This window comes from Podarcis erhardii, assembly GCF_964252035.2.
Source record: "Podarcis erhardii genome assembly, chromosome: 18".
NCBI lineage: Eukaryota > Metazoa > Chordata > Lepidosauria > Squamata > Lacertidae > Podarcis > Podarcis erhardii.
This window is the reverse complement of record NC_138516.1, coordinates 7,231,212-7,257,428: the sequence shown is the minus strand read 5'-3', so window position 1 is coordinate 7,257,428 and position 26,217 is coordinate 7,231,212. Positions and strand designations below refer to the sequence as shown.

At 46.4% G+C, this 26,217-nt stretch overlaps 1 protein-coding gene across 1 annotated transcript; it reads right to left on the bottom strand.

Annotated features, from left to right (window-relative positions):
• LOC309333002 (acidic leucine-rich nuclear phosphoprotein 32 family member D-like) lies at window positions 1-24,868 on the bottom strand. Its single transcript, XM_081846423.1, has 7 exons — window positions 24,730-24,868; window positions 10,116-10,265; window positions 7,633-7,755; window positions 6,406-6,601; window positions 5,356-5,471; window positions 3,991-4,027; window positions 1-2,039 (listed from the first exon to the last, which is right to left on the bottom strand). The coding sequence occupies exons 1-7, from the start codon at window positions 24,781-24,783 to the stop codon at window positions 1,948-1,950; spliced, it is 768 nt and encodes a 255-aa protein (XP_081702549.1). The 5' UTR covers window positions 24,784-24,868; the 3' UTR covers window positions 1-1,947.
• Between the last annotated feature and the right edge of the window lie 1,349 nt (window positions 24,869-26,217).

The following is a 26,217-nucleotide window of genomic DNA, read 5'->3' as shown; positions in this document are numbered from 1 at the left end:
TTGGTTTTTAAAAACTGAAGTCTTTTATTAAAAGTCTTATTCAAATTTCTCTTAACAAAAAGGAGATATATAAAAAAAGGACCGGAAAACCCCAGAAAGAACAAAAACAAAAAAACGCACGCACAAAAAACCGAGAGGGGAATCTTCATTTCTGGGTTTAGCTTTTGACCACATCATAAGGCCTGTTTTTGAACGAGGGCTAATATCTTAAAACTCAGAAAAACCATGTTCTGTTGTGAAGTGGGGGCAGGCAGACTATCCCAGGGAAGATGGAAACACAACTCTTTAATTTATTTGTGGGGGGGGGTTGAGGGGGGGCAAAAAGATGGTTACCTGCCCTGGGACAAGAAGCTGAACCCCAAAATCTCTAGCAATCCAGCTATTCCCCCCACCACCAAGCACCAAAGATCTGGAATTCAGTAGGGAAGAACCTATCTCTCTCTCCCCCCCCAATCTTGTAGGATTTTTATCGCCAACCTCATTCCTAGGCCCCAACGCCACGCCCAGATGTGCAGTCGTCGTCGTCTCCCCAACCCCGAAGGCGGGACCCCGAGACCGGCCCCCACCCAACTTGCTGCATGCTGCCGCAATTCCCTCCAAGAGAGACAAAAAGAAAAGAAAAGAAGAAAAAAAGAGATTCTGGACTGAAACTGGGCTTGACAAGGAAGTATCGCCATCTGTGGACACAGAATTTAAGGAAAGTCTTTTGTGTTTGTGTACGCACCAACTCCACTGCCCCCCAAACAAAACGCTATATATGATTCGGCAGCTCAATTTCGCTTCGCTCCTCGTTCATTCTTGTCCTCTCCCTCCCATTATTGTCATGTCTTTTGTGCAGCCCTTGCAAGTTAGAAGCCTCAGGTGGAATTTCCAAAACCGGGGAGGGAAGGAGAAAACAAAACAAAACAAAACAAAACAAAACACAGGAGTCGGGAAGACGACGACGACTCTGTTTTTCTTCTAAACCACTCGCCTTGTTAAGGATAAAGCAAGTTAAGGAGCGGGATTCAAGCCCCCACTGGGTGGGGGGGGAAAGGCGAGCTCTGAAATAATACGGCAGCCCTCCATCGGGGAGCAGGAACCCCCTCAAATTAAATTGGAAATCTGAGCAAATAATAAGGAATTCTCCCCGCAGGTCTTCGGTAACTCAAGTCAAAACAACTGGGGAAAGAATATCAGAACAGTTGGAAGGTTTTACAGGGAAACACCACATCCAAAATAAGCCCCCCCAAAAGAAAAAGTGTTGGGCTGACGACCACAGATCAGCTGGCTGCAATTCATGGCTTAAAAAAAGAGAGGCTTTTTTTTTCTCAAAAAAGAATAGTTAGAAAAATGAAACAGCATCCAGAGTGGTCTGGGAATCTGCCATGACAGCTGGAGAATTCGTCGCCGTCGTCATCACTGCACCCCGATTCCAAAACTGCCACCTGTGGGGGGGGGATGGTGGTCCCCCACCCAGCCCTGCCCCCTAGTGGCAGAGCAGAGAATTTGTGGTTTTTATGGGGGGGGGAAAGTGGTGTGGAAGAGAGACGGAAACGTGCTTGTCCGACGCACCATCCGATTCGCGAAGCCTTTGGTCACAAAATACCCAAAAACAGGAGAGGAGTTGAAGGGGCTGAGGTATTTGGGGGGGGGGGAGAAAAACTGTGCGCATTTTCGGGGGGGGGGGAGAGAAAGCCACCCGACAACGTCTCCTGAAACACCTGAACTGTATTCTACATTTTAAAAAAATATACTGTGGATGTCGCAGTGATACAAAGGGGTTGGTGGGCCCGGAAGCAACTGTGGGGGGCCGGGGGTCAGAGTGCGGGTGGGTGGGGGGGCCCACAGGGGCAGGAGAGGAAGGGGAGAGAAGAAATTTGTCGTCACAGTCTCACTTGCGGAACAGCAGGAAAGTCACAGTCCGTAAAAAAAACGGATCGTCTGGCTACGAGGAAGAGGAGCCGGTCAGTCGTCTTCGTCGTCGTCATCATCTTCGTCGGGGTCGTCTTCCCCTTCGTCCTCAATCTCTCGTTTCCGCTTCTCGCCCTGAGGGAGATCTTTGGGGGGTGGGGAGAGAAAATACACATATTTTAAAAAGGAACAGCAATGTCCACCCCTGGCAAAAAAATTATTTCTTTGTTCTGTATTTGTAAGAACAAGGCTGGGGCTAAACACTGGAACTCACTGGCTATCGAAATCAAGCAAGCAACTGCTGAAAATGTTCTAGACAAGCCTTTTAGGAAGCCGGGATAATTTTAATCTCCTGGTATTTAAACTTTTGCATCCATCGCAGCTGCCTTGCCCGACTCTCTGCCTCTCAATGTGTATTGTACTGTGGCTTGCCATTGTTTTATTGATTATAGTTTATATATTACTGTTAACTGTGGAGTGGATTTCCATTTAACTTTTATATGTTGATATTATTATATTATACTATTCTAATGATTGTTGAATGTTACTTTCTAGATGGAGGCCGCCTGTTTTAAAGTTATGTTTTATTATCACATTTTTGTATTGCATTAGATTGTTCTAAGATGTACATTTTTTGTTTCTTCAGCTTGTAATCCGCCTTGAGTATTGTAAGATAGAAAGGCGGTATATAAATTAAAGATGATGATGCTGATGACGACGTAAAAACCACCCAAGTGACACTCTGTGCAGTTTCACGGGCGCACTCTGCACGCCAACTTTGTAAGGTAAAAAGGTAAAGGTAGAGGGACCCCTGACCGTTAGGTCCAGTCGCGGCCGACTCTGGGGTTGCGGCGCTCATCTCGCTTTACTGGCCGAGGGAGCCGGCGTACAGCTTCCGGGCCATGTGGCCAGCAGGACTAAGCCGCTTCTGGCAAAACCAGAGCAGTGCACGGAAACACCATTTACCTTCCCGCCGGAGCGGTACCTATTTATCTGCTTGCACTTTGACATGCTTTCGAACTGCTAGGTGGGCAGGAGCAGGGACCGAGCAACAGGAGCTCAGCCCGTCATGGGGATTCGAACCGCTGACCTTCTTATCGGCAAGCCCTAGGCTCAGTGGTTTAGACCACAGCACCACCCGCGTCCCCCTTGTGAGGTAGGTTAGTGCAATCTGTGATACAGACAGGAGGCGGGGAGATTTGCTCAGAGCTACAAGAGTATTCAAACCGAGGACCTGGGATTTAAAAGCCCATGCCTAACCGGCCCTCAGATTATATTTTTTTAAAAAAATATTTTTATTAAACTTTCTGTTTTACCATTTAGACTGATATTTCTAAACTAAACTAGATTTAAATTTGATGATAAGTGAGATTAAAGAAAATTTAAAATTTTTTGGAAGAAGTGCTAGATTATATTTGAATGAGTGGACATGAGATTGTAAACAAGTTGATAATTTGTTTGGAAAAAATTTTTAACGATGTAAATGGGAGCGGGAGACGTGAGGGAGTCCAAAGAAGTGATGAAATTGTTGTAATAGAAGTAAGATTGTTTATTATGTGTGCATTTATATTTAAAAACCTTAATAAATATTTATTAAAAAAAAAAATAGACTGATATTTTAAGGTTGTTTAAATGAATAATGGCTTTCCTTCTTCTCTTTCCATGGTTCATTCTGAGTATCATGAATCCCTGCGTATTTTACACAAATTATACTTTTTAAATATTCCATCATTGCATCCATCAAAACTTATTTACACTGTTGAATTTCTCTTAACGCTGCCCATGTTTTCAAGTGTACACAATTCCCCCACCCCCGTATATCCCATAAACATTTTCTTCTCTAAACGTATGTTCTTCTTGTTCTCTTATTCAATGTTAGGTCTGCAAGCTGTGCATATTCCATCAGTTTAACTTTCCATTCCTCTTTAGTTGGGACCTCGCTCGTTTTCCATTTTGGGGCTAACAAAATATGGGCCGCAGTAGCAGCATACATAAATAACCTAAATATCCCTTGGATTAACTATCCTTTGGGAGGAAAAGGCTTGCCACCACTTCACCATCCCTCAGAGACCAGAGCGCTGATTTAAAAAGGCTCACCTTCGTCTTCATCGTCATCCTCGCCTTCCTCTTCCTCCTGAAGTCAAGAGAGGAGCAGAAGCTATTACCTCAACCCAAGGAGGAGACACAGCTCGCAACTTGCACAAATTTAACCTGTGCGCGTTCAGCTATTATTAATTCCACTTATAAACCTCCCGCCATCGAAAGGTCACAGGGCAGCGTGCAACATTAAAAGCACATTACAGAACATCAATAATGATAAAATGAAAACATGAACAAGCATACTGACAGGCAGGCAAAAGAATAATCGTTAATAACAGCCCTCTGCCCCACACGTTCACAGGCCAGAGTTTATTTAAAGCAGGCATGTCCAAAGTCTGTTTCGGGGGCCTAATCCAGCCCCCGATTTAATCTGGGACCCCTGATTTAATGGGTAAAGAGGAATGTTTTTCGCCTGGCGCTCAAAGACATGAAATGAGTGTCTCTCTGAGGAGAGCATTCCAGTCTGGGGGGAGCTGCTTGGAAGTTAAAAAAAAAAGAAAGAAATTCAAAGCGGGTGCCCAGGAAATCTGTTCGTCCCTGAAGCATAGCCCCAGTGCCAAGCTGAGAGTCGCTTGTATCTAACCCCCCCCCCAACCCTAGATTTTGGGGATAGGCGCTGTAGCACAGTGACAGAGAAGAGCACTGTCTTTGAAGCGCTGTTGAGCCGCTGGGGCTAAAATCAAGCTAGGTAAAGGGACCCCTGACCATTAGGTCCAGTCGTGGCCAACTCTGGGGTTGTGACACTCATCTCGCTTTATTGGCCGAGGGAGCCGGCATACAGCTTCTGGGTCACGTGGCCAGCAGGACTAAGCCGCTTCTGGCGAACCAGAGCAGCGCACGGAAACGCCGTTTACCTTCCCACCAGAGCGGTACCTATTTATCTACTTGCACTGGTGTGCTTTCGAACTGCTAGGTTGGCAGGAGCTGGGACCTAGCAGCGGGAGCTCACCCCGTCACGGGGATTCGAACCGCCGACCTTCTGATCGGCAAGTCCTAGGCTCTGTGGTTTAACCCACAGCGCCACCCGCGTCCCTTTTGGAGCTAGAGGGCCCCTATTTGAAACCAGCTCTTTAACCACAACAATGAGGACCAGCATCTTGCGTCCTCCTTTAGAATATGGTAAGAGCACGCATTTGATCTCAGGGTTAAGCGGGCTAGCCTAGATACCTGTACAGAGGAAAAGAATATTATTGTGATTATTTAAATGGCCTGGCTTTGCGCCAGGCAGTTTTCCCGTCTGAAGGATCAGCTACCTGCAAAAAAATATATCTCTTTTTTCCCTCTCTTTCTGGGGGAGGGATGCTCTGGGAAATGCGAAGTTAAAAGCGGGGGGGGGGGGGGGGAGCCGTCTTGCAAACTTACTTCATCATCAACCCCGTCCTCCTCCTCTTCCCCATCCAGATCTTCTTCATCTTCCTCGTCGTCGACTGCATCCTCGTCGAGTTCTTCTTCGTCTTCTTCATCTTCCTCTTCGCCTTCTGGGGAAGGGGGGGGGGGGGAGTAGACGAAATATATATATATTCCATGAGAGATCCGAAAAGGTGGTTTGAGGGAGAGGAAGGATTTTTCCCACCACAGCACGTAAAAAACAACGACAACAACCCTGATTTGCGTGAAGCCTTTCTCCCAGGGATAATCAGTTCAGAAGTTCCAAAAAGACAATTGAGCAGTTAATTGAACTAGGAGCAATGGATAGAATTAAGAGATTATTGTACTGCTATGGCAAAGCTAACGGGAGACTTGGGAATCAAGACAAGAACTTTGAAAAAGAATGGGAATTTAAAAAAAAATGTATTCAGGAGACCACTGTAAGCAAATCAAAACTTGAGCTGGACTCTTAAGACTCACCTGTAATGTAACAAAAACTATGGATGACTTGGGAAAAGGAAATTTGGAGAATGGAATGATATGTAGTTATAAACATTGTCACGAGGAACCACATAGGGGACAGGGCTAAGTCAAGAGATTCAGAAAATCTCAAGGGATGATTATATAAACTGCTTGATGGTAAAATTGTATTGGTAAAAAATATTTCAAAAAAGAGAGATCATTGTACTGTTATGGTATGGTATATAAGGCAGGCATCCCCAGACTCGGCCGTCCAGATGTTTTAGGGACTACAATTCCCATCATCCCTAACCGCTGGTCCTGCTAGCTAGGGATGATGGGAGTTGTAGTCCCAAAACGCCGAACTTCTGATCGGCAAGCCCTAGGCTCTGTGGTTTAACCCACAGCGCCACCTGCGTCTAGTTAGGGCACAGCAAATGGGGAAGAAATAGAAAAAACACCGTGGGAAATGGGGCCAGGAAGTTGACAAAAGAAAAGGAATAATCCACGATGCATTGGAGCGTACGGCGCGCGTTCGATTTCCAAAAACTCAAATGTCTTTCCCCGCATCCAACCGAGTCTCACCTTCCCCGTTCTCGTCGTACTCGTCTTCCAGCCCGTCCACTTCTGGGTCAGAGTCGGGCGCCTCTTTGTCGTTCGTGTCAAAGCCGTCGAGGTAAGTGAGTTGCGGAAGAAGGGTGAATATGCTCTCCCGGTAGCTGATGAGCGTCGTCACTTCGCAGTTGAAGAGGTCCAAACTTCGTAGGTGAGACAGCTTTTTCTGTGGAGATTCTGGAGGTGAACCGGGCGAACGATAATCGCATGACCCCCGTCCCCGTCCCCGCAAATCAGAGCCGTGAGCTGCAGTCAGCACGGAATGCTGCAGCAAAATTGTTCACCGGCGACAGGTTTGTTACTGGGACAAATTTAAAGTGTGCATAAACCACATTTTGCAAACCACCAGCTTCAGATTAGCAACAGTACGTAAAATTCATTAAAAAGTAAATGTTTTTTTTGCAGCTGGGGGGGGGGGGAGAGAGAGAGAAACGCCTGCTGGAAATGTAAAGAAATAGAAGGTACCTTTTATCATATGTGGCGGACGTGACATGTAAGGTGGTGAGAGCTTTCTGGGAGATGTTATATAATGAATCAGAAAAAAATGTTTAAAATAACTTGTTTTAAAAAAACCCGCAGAAGCTTTTAACATGTGCCATTAAGGTAAGACAGGGAATATGCAGAAGAAATGATTCTGAGGAGATATGGAAGGTGTTTGTGGAATTTGTACTGTTAAAACTGAAAGGGGTCAAACCATCACAAGAGGTGTTGAAATTTGGGGAGGTTGGATAGTTACAATGGAACGGTCTCAGTGGTGGGGCACACATTTTTATTCATGATTTTTAAAAACCTTGTTTTTGTCTAGGCAAGGCCACTCAAACGTCTAATTCTGGCACATTATGTCCATTGATTTCAATGAGTCTACTCCAAGAAACAGGACGCAGTTGGCTACAACCCCAAGACCCTGACCAACCCCCCTGCTAATTCAAGGTTTTGAGGCCTTGCGTTCCCACCAAACCACAACCGTGCAGTTCTTTGCAAACCATGAGGACTATGTACTTGACTTTGGGTTACAAAGCAAAGAGGCAGCAGCTGAATTCTGGCAGGAGAATGAAAGCACCTCAGAATCTGAGGATGAAAAAAAGGGGTGCACCCCCTAGGAAAAAAAGGGGAGAGGAGAGGGGCGACTTTGCCAAAAGAGGAACACACAAATATATATAGTTTCCTCCAGCCCTTTGAGAGAAGTGTTTAACTCACCAGCGGCTCCAAAGTGTTTATATCCTTGATTTTGTTTCCGCTAAGATTCAAGTGCGTCAAGTTTGGAGTTTTCTCGGCAAGGACTTCCAAGCCGCCGGAAATCCTATTGTCGCTCAGCTCCAGCTGCGGAGGGGAGAAACAGAAAAGCTTCAAGCGTCACATAGCGAGGAGTTCCACAGTTTAACCATGGGCTGCATAAACAAGTTCCTTTCTTTTTTATCAGTCTCAAACCTTCATATGTTCAGCTTCCTTGGGTGTCTGCGAGTTTTAGGGAGGAAAACTGTTTTCTCTCCCCACTTTGCTGTGTTGTCTCTTACCTGCCTGTTCTTTAAACCAGGGTCCGCCCTCCAAACTTGGGTCTCCAGCTAGTTTTGGACTACGAATCCCATCATCCCTAGTGAGAATGGTCAGGGATGATGGGAACTGTAGTCCCAAAACAACTGGAGACCAAAGTTTGGGAAAACCCTGAAAGCCCCCAAAAGCACACCCTTTTCTTTGTAGAAAAAAATCCGCCCAGGGTGGATTTGATTTAAATCACAATTTAAATCACTAGTAAGTAAGACCCAATTTAATTAGTATTTTTTTACAGAAAGACTCACTTCTTGCTGGCATAATCTTAATATTTACAACCAGATGGAAGGTTTCGGTTTTGGGAACAATAAATTTTCAGAGCCAGTTTTTACAGTTGTATCAGAAATTACTGATTCGGTTATACCATCAGAAATACACAGATAATGATGAAATCGTTGTGAGGTTTAGTAAGCTAACTGTTTATATTGGGACAAATTTTCTGCTGTACTTCACTGGGTGGAGAAAAACCAATCATTTCCTTAGTAACAATTTGTTCAACTAAAACAGTAACATTATAGCATTCCATGTTTCCATGTTTGTTAACTGATGTGGTTAAACAATTAAAAAACAACAACAACACACTTGAGTTTTAGCACACATGAAAAACTGATGAACAGCCTTTGGGCTTGCTTTAACATAACTTAAATAGAAAATCTTTAGAAAGATTTTTCCTCCAAAAGCATTTTATTCCAAAAATCCAATTTATTTATTTTTTAAAAAAATCCAGATTTAAATAATAATAATTAAAAATGCAATTTGATTTTTTAATTTAAAAAACCTTTGATTTATTTTATTTTTATTGGAAATTTTATTAACATAACCCCCCCCCCCAATACAGAAACCCACCCTCATTAAACGTGAACGTAACATGCAATGAGCATGACATTTAGCAATACAAACAACCAAATAAAAGACTTCCTTTATCCTTTATCTGGCCGACTTATTTACTTCTTATAAGGTGTTTCCTTTATTAAGAGTTTTCTAATTCCAGTATGCCACAGCTGCCGCTAGATTACTAATTGCCCAAAATTGGAAAAGTCAAAGCACCCCAGCAATTAGAGATTGGCAAATAAAGTTATTTGAATTTGTAGAACTTGCAAAAATGACACAAAAAAATTAGAAACCAAATAAATACAAAGTTTATTAACGACTGGAACAAATTTATGACATACATTGAAGGGAATTATAGGAACCTAAAAACTACAGCAGGTTTGATATAGATCTTAAGATGAGTAAATCATTGACAATTACTAGCTGCAGGAGAAATAAACTACTCATATTAAGAAGCCTGAAACCGGGAGGGATGGAAGTTCATAGGTGTGCAGAGGAATGATTTAAGTATTTAGAGATATAAAGATATAAGTGAGAAGACAAAGAATGGTAACGGAAACTGACGCTTTTTTTTACGTTATGTTCAGATATTTATTTATTTTTCTTTTTGTGTTTTTTGCAACTGTTGTAACTGTTGATTTGTTTTCCTTTTTGGTTATTTAAGTGAAAATTAATACAGTGGTGCCTCGCAAGACGAAAAGAATCCGTTCCGCGATTCTCTTCATATAGTGGTTTTTTCGTCTTGCGAAGCAAGCCCATTGACAGCTTAGCGGATTAGTGCTATTAGCGGCTTTTAGCGATCAGCTGTTAAGCGGCTTAGCAGCTTAGGAAAAGGGGGGGGAGCGAAAAAACCCCGCGGGAACTTGCAAGATTTTTTCGTCTTGCGAAGCAAGCCCATAGAGAAATTCGTTTAGCGAAGCGCCTCCAAAACGGAAAACCCTTTCGTCTAGCGGGTTTTCCGTCTTGCGGGGCACCACTGTAAAAAGAATTATATAAAAAAAGAGTTTTCTAATTATAACTTAAATATCCACAAAGTCTCCTGAACCCTTCCCTGTCTCACAACGAGACCAGCCTACCTTATAGGGCTGTCGTTCGAATCTCCGCAGGCCAAATGCTTCCCAACCCCCCCCCAACAACCCTCGCACCCTTTCTCTCGCCCCAAACCTTAAAACCAAAGTCCAACAACAACAACAGCTTGGCCCTCATTTCATCAAATCTGGCCCTCTCTGAAAAGAGGCACCCCTGTCTTATAGGAAGATGGGAGTTCCTGGAAGGATCCCTTTAGCTTTACACCAACTTACCTTGCGCAGTTTATTGAGTTTGGGGAGGTTGGCGACGGACAGCAGGTTCACGTTGATCATGCTGAGGAATTCGAGGTTTTCGAAATCAGGGGAGAGCCCTCCAATCTTGCCGTCGTCGGAGCGGCAGTTGTCCAGAACCAACTCCTTCACCTGGGAAATTGTGGTAGAATTGCAAAATGATTTGAATTGTGCAGGATGTTTATGTTAGCCAGATTTAATACAGTGGTGCCCCACAAGACGAACGCCCCGCAAGACGAAAAACCCGCTAGACGAAAGGGTTTTCCGTTTTTCGAGGCGCTTCGCAAGATGAATTTCCCTATGGGCTTGCTTCGCAAGACGAAAACGTCTTGCGAGTCTTTTTCGCTTTCCCCCCCTTTTCTAAGCCGCTAATAGCGCTAATCCACTAATAGGGATGCTTCGCAAGACGAAAAAACCGCAAGATGAAGAGACTCGCGGAACGGATTATTTTCATCTTGCGAGGCACCACTGTATGTTTCCCTCGATGATAGTGAGAGGAAGATATTTAGCTCTCCCAGAATCAGAGCGTCTCTGCAAATGTAGGAAACAGAACTTGATACTTTGGAGCATATTTTGTTTTCTTGTGATTTTGGCATTTATGCCAGAAGACAATTATTAAAGGCCTTGCAACTCAATAGGCTGATATCTACGCCACCAACAGTTCAGTACCTGCTTTCAGACAGTAATGATCAAATTACTTTAATAGTGGCTGAATTTCTGAGTGCTGTCCATGTAGAAAGACTGGGTCATTATAAAGAGATTCAGTGGTTGTATTTGTATTATTTATGCAAATTGATTTTCTCTGGAGTTAAAGATCTGACTGGGTCAAACCTTGTTATGTTGAGCTCGTACTTTGCACAATTTGTATACGGTGTCTGTTTGATAATGTGTGGTTTGCTATGCCTAATAAAGGATATTTGAGAACCGCAATAAAGGATATTTGAGATACCTCGGGTTACGAACGCTGCGTTTTCGGGTTGCGGACCCTGCCGGACCCGGAAGTACTGGAACAGGTTGCTTCCGGGTTTCGGCACTTGTGCATGCACGCAAAAATGACGTTGTGCACATGCGCAGAAGCGCCGGATCGCGTGCCGTGTGTACGCAGACACGGTGCTTCAGGTTGCGAACAATGCGGGTTGCAAAGGAGCCTCCCATACGGATCACTACCCGAGGTATGACGCCTTGGTACTCAACTAACATGGAACCCCAAACACAGCAAACCTGGAAGTTAAGTGTTCCGGTTTGCGAACATTTTTCGGAAGCCGAACATGCTCCGTTTTGAGCGTTACGCTGAGGTCTGTCTGTTTTCACTATTTATTTTGGGGTTTTGTGGCTCTTTTTTGTGTGTGTGACTGTGTGGAACCCAGTTCAGCTACTGATTGTGTGGCTGCAGTACATTGTTTATTGCTTTCGTTTTATGGATCAATGGTCTCATTAGATAGTAAAATTCATGTTAAATTGCTGTTTTAGGCGTTTTTTAAAAGTCTGGAACGGATTAATCTGTTTTGTATTACTTTCTATGGGAAAGCGCACCTTGGTTTTGGAATGCTTTGATTTTGGAACGGACTTCCAGAACGGATTAAGTTTGAGAACCAAGGTATGACTCTACAGTCGTACCTCAGAAGTCGAACAGAGTTTGTTCAGCTTCTGAAATGTTTGGCTTTTTAAAATAATAATAATAATAATCTGATTTTTATCCACCCTGGGACAGCTGCATATTCCTGCATTGCAATGGCACAAGGTCACACAGGTAAGGATTCGAACTCTGGTCTTCCAGGTGCAATTTCTGAAAAAGACCCAGGGGCCTTGATTTCACCCCCAGCTCTTAAATCCATAGATTCCAAGAAGTGGACCCAGTTCTCACGACACCTTCGCCACGAGAGATGGCTCAGGTCTTTGCTTTTTCTGCAGAAACAATATACAGTGGTACCTCGGGTTACATACGCTTCAGGTTACAGAGTCTGCTAACCCAGAAATAGTACCTCAGGTTAAGAACTTTGCTTCAGGATGAGAACAGAAATCGGGCTCCGGCGGCACGGCAGCAGCAGGAGGCCCCATTAGCTAAAGTGGTGCTTCAGGTTAAGAACAGTTTCAGGTTAAGAACGGACCTCCGGAATGAATTAAGTACTTAACCCGAGGTACCACTGTATATATGGCCTTTGGAAAGGCGAGATTTGCTTTGCCTCCGGTTTTCTTTCGTGTAATTATGAGGGTAAATGGGAGGGACCACCTCGCAGGACCGTCGTTAAGAGTCACAGATAAAACACACACTAAAAAAAAGATTTTGGGTGTTTGAAAAGAGCAGCATTGCAAATCAAACAGGCCTTTGTGCTAAAGATCAGGAGCTGGGGGGACTCTGTACCAAACCTGTCTGTCCCCCTCAAAAAAGAGAAATTCGCCAACCCCAACCCATCAATCTCCAGAAAAAAGTTTTTCATTTATTCAGGAATATATTTTCAGCCAAGCTCACAGAGCCGCCTGGTGGCCGCGAGCCGCAAAAGGACTCCGGCAACGTAGTTATGGAAGCAACAGCCATTTCCCAATGCAAAAGGACTATTTTTTTAAAAAAGGGCTTTAAAAATACTCCCAGAAAACACACAACGGTTCTAAGGCCTCCCCCCCCCCACTCTCGTTTTTAAGCTGATTATCAAACATTGCAGAGAAAGTTTATCTCCCGATGCACAGGCTTTGTAATAGTTTTAATTGGAGTTTGAACAAATGCACAATTAACTGGGCTCAAGTGTTGTGAACTCACGATATGTAGGCCAAACGGCACCTTAAACCTAGGCTGCAGGACCCCACAACGAGGTGTCTACGTGAATTTCTCAATCAAATTTATTATTATTCATTTCATTTCTATGCTGTTTTGTATTTTAAAGCCGGGAGGAGAGATATATATCTCAAAGTGGTTTGAAGCACATGAAAACACCCAATACAGGGGTCAGCAAACTTTTTCAGCAGGGGGCCGGTCCACTGTCCCTCAGACCTTGTGGGAGGCCAGGCTATATTAGGGGGGAATGAACGAATTCCTATGCCCCACAAATAACCCAGAGATGCATTTTAAATAAAAGGACACATTCTACTCATGTCAAAACACACTGATTCCTGGACCGTTCGTGGGCTGGATTTAGAAGGCGGTTGGGCCGGATCTGGCCCCCGGGCCTTAGTTTACCTACTAATGATTTAATACAGTGGTACTTCGGGTTACAGACACTTCAGGTTACAGACTCCGCTAACCCAGAAATAATACTTCGGGTTAAGAACATTGCTTCAGGATGAGAACAGAAATCGTGCTCCGGCGGTGCGGCAGCAGCAGGAGGCCCCATTAGCTAAAGTGGTGTTTCAGGTTAAGAACAGTTTCAGGTTAAGAACGGACCTCCGGAACGAATTAAGTACTTAACCTGAGGTACCAATGTACGTTTGTTTTTGTATAATGTATAATTTTATAATGTATGTTTTTGGCCTACAACTCCCATGATCCCTAGCTAGCAGGGCCAGTGGTCAGGGATGATGGGAATTGTAGTCTCAAAACATCTGGAGGGCCGAGGTTGAGGAAGCACGATCTAATTTAACCAAATAAAGAAAATTCAAGCTTCCAGGAAAATATTTCAGATCCTTCTCTAATGGACATTTTTGCTTTTCCCTATTGATTGACCCACTTAATTTATAGAAAAACTGAAGCAGGAACAGGCAACACGTGGCGAATAATCGTCTAACAACTTAATTTATAGAGCTGCCCCATAGCACAAGGGCTCTTGGAAGCCACTGGGGTGACAAGGTTAAAATGTCTGACATTCCTCAGTGGGTTATGCAAACTGAAATTCTGAAACTGCTTTTTATGGGTGCTGGGAATGGGACCCAAACGTTTGGGTACCACCGCTCTGGAGGATGCCACAGAGCCTAGGACCGATCAGAAGGTCGGCGGTTCGAATCCCCGCGGTGGGGTGAGCTCCCATTCCTCAGTCCCTGTTCCTGCCAACCTAGCAGTTCAAAAGCTTGCAGTTCGAAAGCACACCAGTGCAAGTAGATAAATAGGTACTGCTCCGGCAGGAAGGTAAACGGCATTTCCGTGCGCTGCTCTGGTTTGCCAGAAGCGGCTTAGTCCTGCTGGCCACATGACCCAGAAGCTGTATGCTAACTCCCTCCGCCAGTAAAGCGAGATGAGCGCTGCAACCCCAGAGTCGGCCACGACTGGACCTAATGGTCAGATGTCCCTTTACCTTTACTTTAGGCAACCTAAGGCCTGTGGGCCGGATACGGCCCAATCGCCTTCTCAATCTGGCCTGACAGTCCGGGAATCAGCATGTTTTTACATGAGCAGAATGTGTCCTTTTATTTAAAATGCATCTCTGGGTTATTTGTGGGGCCTGCCTGGTGTTTTTACATGGGTAGAATGTGTGCTTTTATTGAAAATTCACCTCTGGGTTATTTGTGGGGCATAGGAATTCATTCTTTCCCCTACAAAAAAATATAGTCCGGCCCACCACATGGTCTGAGGGACGGTGGACCGGCCCACGGCTGAAAAAGGTTGCTGACCCCTGAAATTAGATGGACCAACTTAAGGTAGCTTTCTGCGTCCTTACTTAAATCTGCTCTGACTGGCGTCTCGCCCTGCCGCTTTCCGACAGAAAGGCAACAAATGGCTCGCTGGGAAAACACTCACCCCCCTGGCAACTCTTTGCGGGTCAGCAAAGACAAGACCAGGCTATGCGGACAGACTCGGCACAGCCCGATTTTGGCAGGAGTCACACAGCTTCTGCAGCAGCAGCCCCACAGCCTGGGTGAGTCAGCTGTACGGTATCATGGCTGAATGACCTAATCCTGGCCAGCAGCAATGCCGCCGAACCAGCTGCGTTAGCAGACGGCGAGAGCAGCAGCCGCATTCCTTGCACTGCGAAAACCAAGCTGTTTTTCTGCCTCTTCTTTAAAACCCAATGGAAGGTGCAGCCGTCCGGATACAGCGAACCCAACATCAAAATCGGGGAAGAATTGGGTTAAGGAAGCCAGCACGCTATTTTGGCAATGATTCTTCAACATTAACTTGGTTGGACTGGACATGTTGTGTGGATGCCCGATTATCGTATTCCAAAGCAACTACAGTGGTACCTCGGGTTACATACGCTTCAGGTTACAGACTCCGCTAACCCAGAAATAGTACCTCAGGTTAAAAACTTTGCTTCAGGATGAGAACAGAAATCGTGCTTCGGCAGCGCGACAGCAGCAGGAGGCCCCATTAGCTAAAGTGGTGCTTCAGGTTAAGAACAGTTTCAGGTTAAGAACAGACCTCTGGAACGAATTAAGTACTTAACCCGAAGCACCACTGTACTCTATTCCGAACTTTAAAATGGGAAGCGTAATTCTGGTGATCAACAAAAGAGGTTCAAAGACTCTGTCAAGGCAAATCTAAAAAAATGTAGTATAAACAACAATTGGGAAACACTGGCCTGCGAGCGCTCCAGTTGGAGAACAGCCTTTGCCAAAGGTGTCGTGGGCTTTGAAGACACTCGAACTCAGGACGCAAGGGAGAAACGTGCTAAGAGGAAGGCACGCTTGGCAAACCCTCACCAGGATCAACTCCCGCCCAGAAACCAATGTCCCCACTGTGGAAGGATGCGTGGGCCCAGAATTGGCCTCCACAGTCACTTACGGACTCATTGTTAAAACCGTGTTCATGGAAGACAATCTTACTTGGCTACGAGGGATTGCCAGAGAGAAGATGGCCGTTTAGCAGAAGCTTTGTAAGCCACAAGTCTTAGCACTCCCTTATCATTTGCTTATGGCATTTCAGAGAATGATTGTAGGGACCCCATAGGGTCATCTAGCTCAACCCCGCTGCAATGCAAGAATCCTGCACACAGCTGGAAGCACCAACGTTCCGGCTAACATCCAGGCGCACGGATCCATTTCACCACTAGGGAGATGCATTTGTGTGCCCTTTTATAGCCCCCCCCCCCTGCCCTGCAAACGGCTTGTGGCTTCCAAATGGAGAGGTCTCTGCCCTCTAAAAATCTAAAACAGACATGGCACAAGAGGAAAGAAGAACAGGAGGGAGGAAGAGAAAAGCAAGCACAAAGCTCTTAACAGTTGCAGCTTTTTTTCTAGGTTCTGGCTGTTGTAGCATAAAGGCTGCATGTTCGAAAATTCAGCTTTGATCAGGACTTATGCCAGGGATCTTTTTCCAAGAAGGGGGTGCTGAGCAACACTTCCCCTTTCAAGTGCACCCCTCACCTGCCATTTATACAAACATAAACCCAAAATCGAAATCCTCTCATTAAAAGAACAGGAGGCGTCAATTCATCCTTCCGTCACCAAAATCGCTCCCAACCTCTCTCTCAACCTGCCCCACAACATCTCCAAATTGTGCCAACGTTCCAGAGACTTTTCCTGCGCTAAATGTCCAGATTCTGCAACAAGAGGAGGACAGCAGAGATCAGGGAATTGGTTGGGCTGACAGAGGGAGGTTTGGCCTAGAGGTTTAAGGCTGCAAAGAGCTCCCTGTCTTGTTGGTTTTTGTTTTGACAACTATAACTCCTATCGGGATGCGGGTGGCGCTGTGGGTTAAACCACAGCGCCTAGGACTTGCCGATCAGAAGGTCAGCGGTTCGAATCCCTGCGACGGGGTGAGCTCCCATCACTCGGTCCCAGCTCCTGCCAACCTAGCAGTTCGAAAGCACGTCAAAGTGCAAGTAGATACCGCTCTGGCGGGAAGGTAAACGGCTTTTCCATGCGCTGCTCTGGTTCGCCAGAAGCGGCTTAGTCCTGCTGGCCACATGACCCGGAAGCTGTACGCCGGCTCCCTCGGCCAGTAAAGCGAGATGAGCGCTGCAACCCCAGAGTCAGCCACGACTGGACCTAATGGTCAGGGGTCCCTTTACAACTCCTATCAGAAAGGGCCCCCTTCAGAGAAATGTGATTTTGAGCTCCAGGAAGACTTCGCCATCTCCCCCCCCCCCCCCGAACCAGGGTAGATTAAAAATCAATAGTGTTTTTTTAAAAAATGTGGCCTTGTTTCAAGTTTTTCATGTGTGCTAAAACTCAGTCTAAGGTGTGTGTTTGTTTTTTTAAAAAAATCGTTTAACCACATCAGTTAACAAACATGGATAGATATGCTATGCAGTGGTACCTCGGGCTAAGTACTTAATTCGTTCCAGAGGTCCGTTCTTAACCTGAAACTGTTCTTAACCTGAAGCACCACTTTAGCTAATGGGGCCTCCTGCTGCTGCCGCGCCACCGGAGCACGATTTCTGTTCTCATCCTGAAGCAAAGTTCTTAACCCAAAGTACCATTTCTGGGTTAGCGGAGTCTGTAACCTGAAGCGTATGTAACCCGAGGTACCACTGTAATGTTATTGTTTCAGTTAAATAAATTGTTAAAATTCTTATTAAGGAAATGATTCATTTTTCTCCTTCCAATAAAGCACAGCAGAAAAGTTGAGCAAATATAAACAGTTAATTTATTAAACCTCACAATTATTTCATAATTACCTGTCCGTGTATTTCTGGCGGTATAACCAAATGATTTAAATCAAGTCTTACTGACTAGTGATTTAAATTGATTTGATTTAAATCAAATCCACCCTACTGCAAACTGCTCAATTGTATGGAGCTGCTTTGCCACACTAGGGACTAGCGCCATGGGAAGGCGGAAGGACTGTAAAATGCAGAGTGGTTTTGATTTAAATCAAACCAATTTAAATCGCTAGGCAGTAAGACTTGATTTGGGAAGCGGGTGGCACTGTGGGTAAAACCTCAGCGCCTAGGACTTGCCGATCGGCAGGTCGAATCCCCACGGCGGGGTGAGTTCCCGTTGCTCGGTCCCAGCGCCTGCCAACCTAGCAGTTCGAAAGCACCCCCGGGTGCAAGTAGATAAATAGGGACCGCTTACTAGCGGGAAGGTAAACGGCGTTTCCGTGTGCTGCGCTGGCTCGCCAGATGCAGCTTGTCACGCTGGCCACGTGACCCGGAAGTGTCTTCGGACAGCACTGGCCCCCGGTCTCTTAAGCGAGATGGGCGCACAACCCTAGAGTCGGACACGACTGGCCCGTATGGGCACAGGTACCTTTACCTTGATTTAAATCACTTTCTTACAGAAAGACTCATTCGCACTGGTATAATCTGAATATTTACAACCAGATTTAAGGTTTCATTTTTGGAACAGTAATTTTTCAGAGTCCTTTTTTTAACAGCTATATCAAAAACACGGATTTGGTGATACTATTAGGAATACACAATTATGAAATCATTGTAAAGTTTAGTAAGTTAACTGTTTATATTTGGACAACTTTTATGCTGTCCTAGTGGAAGGAGGAAAAAAAATAACCATTTAAACAACATTTAACTAAAACAGTAACATTACAACATATGTATCCATGTTTTTTAACCGATGTGGTTAAACAATTAAAAACAGCAACAACTTAAGACTTTAGTTTTAGCACACATAAAAAACTTAAGACAAATCCTTATTCCCTGTTGAATAGCCTCTGGAGTATAATGTAACTTAAATAGAAAACTATCCTTAGAAACATTTTTCCTCCCAAAGCGTTTTGCATTGTAAAAATCCGATTAAAATCGAAAACATCCAATTTTTTGATTATTATTTTTTAATCACTGGTTTTTATCCACCCTGGTATAAAGCAAAGCCTCAAGGGTTCAGGGGAGACAGCTCCACAAAGCTCTGGAACAGCATTTTCCAAACTTGTGGTCCCTCTAACAGTGGGAGGCGCAGCTCACATCATCCTTAGCCTTTAGGACCAGTGGAAATTCTTTTTCGTTTTTGCTCCTTTTCCCTTCCTGTTCTGCTCTGGTCCTTTGCATTTTGTGTGGGTTAAGGAGATGCAGATGAAAGAACGTGTTTGAGAGGAAGAGAAAGGAAGATCTCCCAGAATGGGAAAAGGTACAGGACCCCTGGACAGTTAAGTCCAGCCAAAGGCGACTATGGGGTTGCGGCGCTCATCTCGCTTTCGGGCCAAGGGAGCCGGCGTTTGTCCACAGACAGCTTTCCAGGTCATGTGGCCAGCAGGACTAAACTGCTTCTGGCGCAACAGGACACCGTGACAGAAACCAGAGCGCACGGAAACGCCGTTTACCTTCCCGCCGGAGTGGTACCTATTTATCCACTTGGACTGGTGTGCTTTCGAACTGCTAGGTTGGCAGGAGCTGGGACACAGCAACGGGAGCTCACACCGTTGCGGGGATTCGAACCGCCGACCTTCTGACCGGCAAGCCCAAGAGGCTCAGGGGTTTAGACCACAGCGCCACCCGCGTCCCAGGATGAGGCTGGGGAACAAAGGGAAACCCTCAGGTGGAAGCTTCATAGTATAACAAGAGCTGGAAGGGACCCCAGGGGTCTTCAAGTCTAACCTTTTGCAATGCAGGAATCTTTTGTACAAGATCTCGAACCCAATACCTTGAGATTAAGAGCCTCAGGCTCCAGCAGGCTGAGCTATCATCCCTCTCTGTGCGGGAAAAGTTAACGTTTACCTGCGAAAGAGGACTTTGTATTCTCCCTCCTTCTCCTTTGTTGCTGTTTAGAAATGCGGTTTTTTATTGTAATTTATTATGGAACGCCTTAATACAATTTTTAAAAAAGGAATTGTAGTCCAAAACTAGCTGGAGACCCAAGTTTGGGACACCCTGCTTTAGAACAGCCTTTGGAAAACCCTGTTCTAGAACAGTGTCCTCTAAATGTTTTGGGCTATTACTCCTGTGAGCCCCAGTCAGCACTGTTAGAAACACAGATATACAGTTATACCTTGGTTCTTCAACGGAATCCACTCTGGAAGTCCTTTCGACTTCCAAAACATTCAGAAACCAAAGCATGGCTTCTGATTGGCTGCAGGAACCTCCTGTAGCCAATCGGAAGCTGTGGAAGCCCAGTCGGGCATCCGGGTTCCAAAGCACGTTCGCAAACCAGAACATTCACATTGCGGCGTTCGGGAGTCGCAAGGCATTCAACAACCAAGGTACATTAAACCTAGGTTGGAGTAAGCGGAATGTTGAGGTGCCTTTTCCAATGAAACTTTATTCTTAATTTCTAGACTTTACATTTTAAAGGAAAAAAATCTCAAAGCGGTTTTTCAACTCATTAAAACCTCCAATAATCCACTCCAGAATAAAATCAATGCCAGATTCAAGGAATATATTTCAGATCCTTCTCTAAGGGACATTTGGCTCTCCCCCTATTTATTTATTTATTTATTTACCTACATACTCAATTTATAGCGCTGCCCCGTAGCAGGAGGACTCTAGGAAGGCAGGGTGGGATAGTGGTTAGAGCGTCAAACTGACCTGGGAGATGAGGGTTTGAATCCCCACTCAGCCAGGAAGATCACTGGGTGACCTTGGAGCCGGTCACAACCTCTTGATCTGCCTCGCAGGGTCACTGCTGGGATTAACTGAGGAGGGGGGGTGAACCATGGACTCTTTGGAGAAAAAGGTGGGAGATTAGGGCAACAAATACCGTCTTTTTCGCTCCATAGGGTGCACCTAGTTTTTAGGGGGGGAATAAAGAAAAAAAAAATCCCCCCCAACCCCAAAGAGCAAAGAAGCTCCCAGAGAGGAGCTTGCCGGGCTGGGGGTGGGGGAAGCCTGAGCCCGACTCCAGCCCCCAGAACAGGCTGCTATCCACAAGCCTTTGGAGCCCGGCGTGAACTCCAGCCGCGCTCTCCAGGCTTGCGGATAGCTGCCTGAAGCCTGGAGAGCGAGAGGGGTCGGTGCGCACCGACCCCTCTTGCTCTCCAGGCTTCAGCGAAAGCCTGCATTCGCTCCATAGGACACACACAAATTTCCCCTTCATTTTTGGAGGGGGAAAAGTGTGTCCTATAGAGCGAAAAATACGGTAAACTCTTCTGCTGAGCTGCTTAAGGAAGCTGGAGGGACCTGCCAGGGGGCAACGTCAGTCGCCAAACTGGCACCCAGAGATCTCTGTGTGGTCGCAAACGGACCCGTGCCAGTCGCAAAATGCACATGGCTAATTTCTAACACTGCTGGTCAGCCCAGCCCCCAAAGCTGATTGGGGGGGGGGTTGTACTCCAAAACCATCAAGGCCGTTCCGGAAACACTACTTGTGGCAGACCCCTGTCAAGGGCAGCAGAAAAATATTTGCCGTGTCCTCGTCTGCTAAAGCTCATCCCACCCAACAGAAGAGCTCTCAGTAACTTAAAAGCCCACACCAATTCAGACTGGCCCCAAATTTGCGGTGTCACCTTTTGACCAATAGTCCCTAATGCACTTTCAAGGCAGGGGGAAATGGAATGAGTCCAAGCCGAATAGACACTGGTTTCCATCTTGACCCAGCCACAAATGTTATGAGCGAGCCCTATCCTTATCCCCATTTCGCAGATGGAGTAGCCAAGGTCATTGCTAACTGAACTTACTGGGGGGAGAATTACGGAAAAGCATTTCCGCACACCTGAAATGTTCTAGGTTGGAGTTTCCCAAACTTGGGTCTCCAGCTGTTTTTGGACTACAACTCCCATCATCCCTAGCTTGCAGGACCAGACGCCAGGGTGGCATATAAATAGTATATTATATTATTATTATTATTATTATTATTATTATTATTATTATTATTACTACCACCATCTATAACATTTGAAGCAAACACAATGGGTTGTTAGTCCTACTCGGAGCAGACCCGCTGAAATTAAACTGCCTTTTTAATTCAGAGCCACTAATTGCAACGGTTATAATTTAGTTGGATGCAACCCACTGCAATTTTCTCTCATTCTCTCCCCCCCCCCTTTTGCCTATTTTAAACTGCAAGCTCCTTGAGGACAGAGACTCATCATCTAAGGAAGAGAAGGATCTGAAATGTTTTCCCTGAAGCCTGAATTTGTTTCATTCCAGATCATTTGACTGGACGTTTTAATGTGTTGTAAACCGCCTAGAGACAGCCCTCCCCTTTTAAAATATAAAAGCAGAAGAGAAACCGAAATAATTAATAAGGGTAATAATAAAGTTCACCGCAAAAATGAAAAAAACACAGACACCTAGTCATTCCACTGTGGCAACCATAAGCAAGGTCTAAGGTGCAAGTTTGGCGACTAGCTTAAAAATCGGGAGTTTCTAGCACCAAATAGAGAGGCTGCCCCCCCCAATCACCCTGTCTCAACAATGCGATGAATACATAGGTTCTCAGTGGCAGAACAACTGCTTGGAGTGCAGAAGACCCCCCCAGTACACCTGCTAGGCATGCAGAAAGCTCTCAGCTGGAGAGCTGCTACCATCCAATGAAGACAATGACATGACTCAAGTTTTACGTAGTTAAGCGTGGCTCTTTTTAATTTTTAAGGGAGGGTGTTTTCTACGTGAAACACGCTGAAATTATTCTTAAACACAGGTACAATGATCGCAAACTGCCCCCTCCAAACAGGATTCCCCTAGAGGTGCCTGTTTATAGGTCCTTCCCTCAGAGAACTACAATTCCCAGAGTTCCTTGCTGGGGGGAGCCATGATACTGCCCAAGCTATCAGTAGTGGAGGAGGCAGTCCTGGCTCCTCCCAAAAGAGGCGGTGGGGGGGGGGGCCGCCAAGGCTTAACCCCCACAATGGCAGCCACACACACAGGAAGCCTGGAAACCAAGCGAAGCAACAGCAGAGGACCACTGTCCACACCTGGCAAGCCCCCCCCCTAAATACACAAAACACCCCCCCCCAAAAAAGTGGCTGATCCAACCTGCAGCCAAGGAACCCTCAGTAATACAGGTCAGCTTGGCTCCTGGGTGCAACCCAGCCAAAAGCATTGCTCAAAATGGACCAGAAACCCTAAAAACACACACACAGAGAGAGAGATTGTGTGTTTGTGGTGTTCTGCAAGACTTTTAACAGCAGTTTCAGGACCCCCCCCCCCGTCCAAGTCAGGGTCAAGGCTCTCTTTCCAATCTCCTGGGTGCTGCCATAAATTCAATTGGTTCTAGTGTGTGTGTGTGTCTCTCACCGCCCTCCCCCCCACCCCGCCTTTAATTCAGCCCAAGCCACGCTCCCCCCCTGCTGCTAGACCATCTTGGATGACCCTTTAAACCCCCAAACCATAAAAGGCCCCCTCGCTCCGCCTTGGCCTCTCCATCCGCCTGCCTGACCCAGTCCCCATCCCTCCCCCCCCCCTCCAAAAAAAAGCTACACGTGGACGCAGCTCGGCATGCATCCATTCCGCCCCCCCCCCATCCCCTTCCTTTCCCTTTCTGCTTCTCTCCCAAAACCAAGAGGGGTGGGAAAACTCTTGAGATTTTAATCTCAACCCCCCCTTTTTTTTACAAAGCAGCGCCTTCTTTGGCGAGGCGCGCAGCCACCCAGCGCCAAACCCCCTCTTTTCCTTTGCGCTCTCAAAAGATCCACTGTGGTTTTTCTCCTCCCACTCCCCGAGGTGGTAAAATGGGGGGGGGGGGTTAGGAGGAGGGAATTAAGCGGGTGGGAAACAAACTCTTCGCTCACTGATCGCCCTCCTCCCAGCACCAATAGCTATATATATAATCGTTTGGGGTTTTTTTTTTAGTAAACGCGTTTCCACGTGCGCAGCTGGCGAGGGGGGGGCGGGAAAGAAGAATTGTGCTTTTGGGAGGGCGCAAGGAAGCGGTTTATGGAAGGGGGGAGTGCCTATGGGTAGGGAGGAAACTGCCGCCATCCTTGCTCCCCCCCCCGACCCAAGATTGCATTAAAAAAACACACCACAAAAACCCCACCATGTGCGCTTTAGTTACGCATCATTTATAGACCGGGTAAAGCGAGCCCGGAGAAACGAAGCCGGGGGAAATCACAATTCACAACTCTGACCCACGTTCCCGGGATGGAGGGGGGCGGTCCAAGGCCTACAGGGCATTTCTTTCTCCCTTTGGGGTGGGGGGGTTATTCCGCTCTCCTTTCCGGAAAACATTCAAATGCCTACTCCAACATTCCTGGGGTGGGAATATTTTTTAAGGTACCCCCCCCGCGGCCACATAACTACCCCACTCACCGAGCTCTCTCTCTCCCCCCGTCCCCGAAAAAAAACCAAGCAATTCACCCCCCCCATTAAAAAAAATCCTCAACTAGGCGTGGGAAGTAGCCAAGCAGGCCTCGGTTCAAGCCCCCAAGCAAGCGTTAAGAATGTAGGGGAAACCAGATTTCCCCCCCCCTTAGAAAATTTACAAAATACATGGGTCAAGGGGCGGGACAGGACTCCCCTCCCCCCAAAAAACAGATCTCAATTTGATTATTTTATTTTTAAACCCGCCTGTTCCAAGAACCCCCTAAAACTTATCTTGTGCGTAAAAACACACTTTTGGAGAGGCGAAAGGCAAAGCGGCGCATGTGTTGCTGTTGGGGTTTTTTTTGGGGGGGGGTTCTTAAAAGGGGTCGCCAAAAAATAGGTCGAGCCCCCCCCCTTTTCTCTCCAAGAGACTGGGATGTAAAGGATCGGGGAGGAAAGGAAGAAGGCGCGGAAAAATGAGAAGAAATGGGGAAAAGGGCACTCCAAAAACTGCAAGGCGAGGATGGGTTTCCGTGCGCCCAGGAGCGCGGCGCGCGTCTCCAACATGTCGGCCGCGCACACGTGTGCGCGAAGCGGGCCGGAGGCGGGGGAAGGCAGCGGGGCCTGGGCCGGGGGAAGGAGGGAAGGCTCACCTCGGCTGGCTTCTTGTTCCGCAGCTCCAGGTTGAGCCGTTTCTTCATCTCCATGGCGGCCGGGCGACGTCTCCGCGCGGCGGGGCGAGTCTCGGGCGAAGAGAAGGAACAGCGAGCTGCGGGCTCCTTCCCGGCGCCGCTTATATAGCAGCCAGGCACCCAAGGCAACAAAAGGGAGGCGGGCGGCGGGGGGGGGGGGGGGAGCCGACGGAGCCGGGAGAAGCGCCCCCTGGCGCCGGAGAATTGCCGCTGCGACGCGCCCGCCTCAGAGGAACCCGCCGGACAGCGTCCTCTGCTGGCCGCGCGGCGACCTCGTTTTCCTTTCAACGGGAGGATGAATGAACACAATGGATTGGAATGAAATGAATTTATGAATACGGTCCCAGACCAGCACCCCACACACAATATCACAGATCATAAAAATATCAGAAATACAAGGGACAATATGAATATAACAAGGCTCTAAATATAAAAATTAAAATTAATTGTTAGCGTGTCCCCAGTAATTAACATTTAGGGGTTTGAATATTATGGGCTACCACATGCTTCCTGCCATTGATTGCAGACGCACAGAATTTAGCTACATTTAATGTAGTCTTGGGATTCTTGTCCTCTAACAGTAGTTTTAAACTATGGTATTCCAATTCTTTCCTGGACTTTTGCAACACAATGGATTGGATTGGCCTACACTGGTCGTGCGAATAGGTAAAGGGACCCCTGACCGTTAGGTCCAGTCGTGGCCGACTCTGGGGTTGCGGCGCTCATCTCGCTTTAGTGGCCGAGGGAGCCGGCATACAGTTTCCGGGTCATGTGGCCAGCAGGACTAAGCCGCTTCTGGCGAACCAGAGCAGCGCATGGAAACGCCGTTTACCTTCCCACCGGAGTGGTACCTATTTATCTACTTGCACTTTGACGTGCTTTCGAACTGCTAGGTTGGCAGGAGCAGGGACCGAGCAACGGGAGCTCACCCCGTCGCGGGGATTCGAACCGCCGACCTTCCGATCGGCAAACCCTAGGCTCTGTGGTTTAACCCACAGCGCCACCCGCGAATACTGCAAATACTGTACTGCTGATAATAATAATTTTAAAAGGTGGGGGGACTCACCACAAATTTCATTCATTCATTTGTTTGTTTGTGTATTTAGGGCCCAGTTGCAGTGTTGTATCCTCACCCCAACACCCCAACTGTGGGAAATGTAAGATTGGATGAATAAACTCAAACAGACAATGATCTGTATTCGAAATGGCCACAAACTTTATTGATTACAGACATAGGTGGAGTTTTAGCTCAGGAATTGGGTGTATATATCTGTCCCAGCCCTCCCCAACCAAAAAAATCAAATATTTAATTTAAACAAGGGTAAGGTTTCCCCAGGGTTTCTGCTCAAAACCCCCTCTAATAATAATAATTTAAAAATCCTATCACTGTTAGAAAGAATATTATTGTTATTATTAGTACGCTGCCCATCTGACTGGGGCAACGCAGCC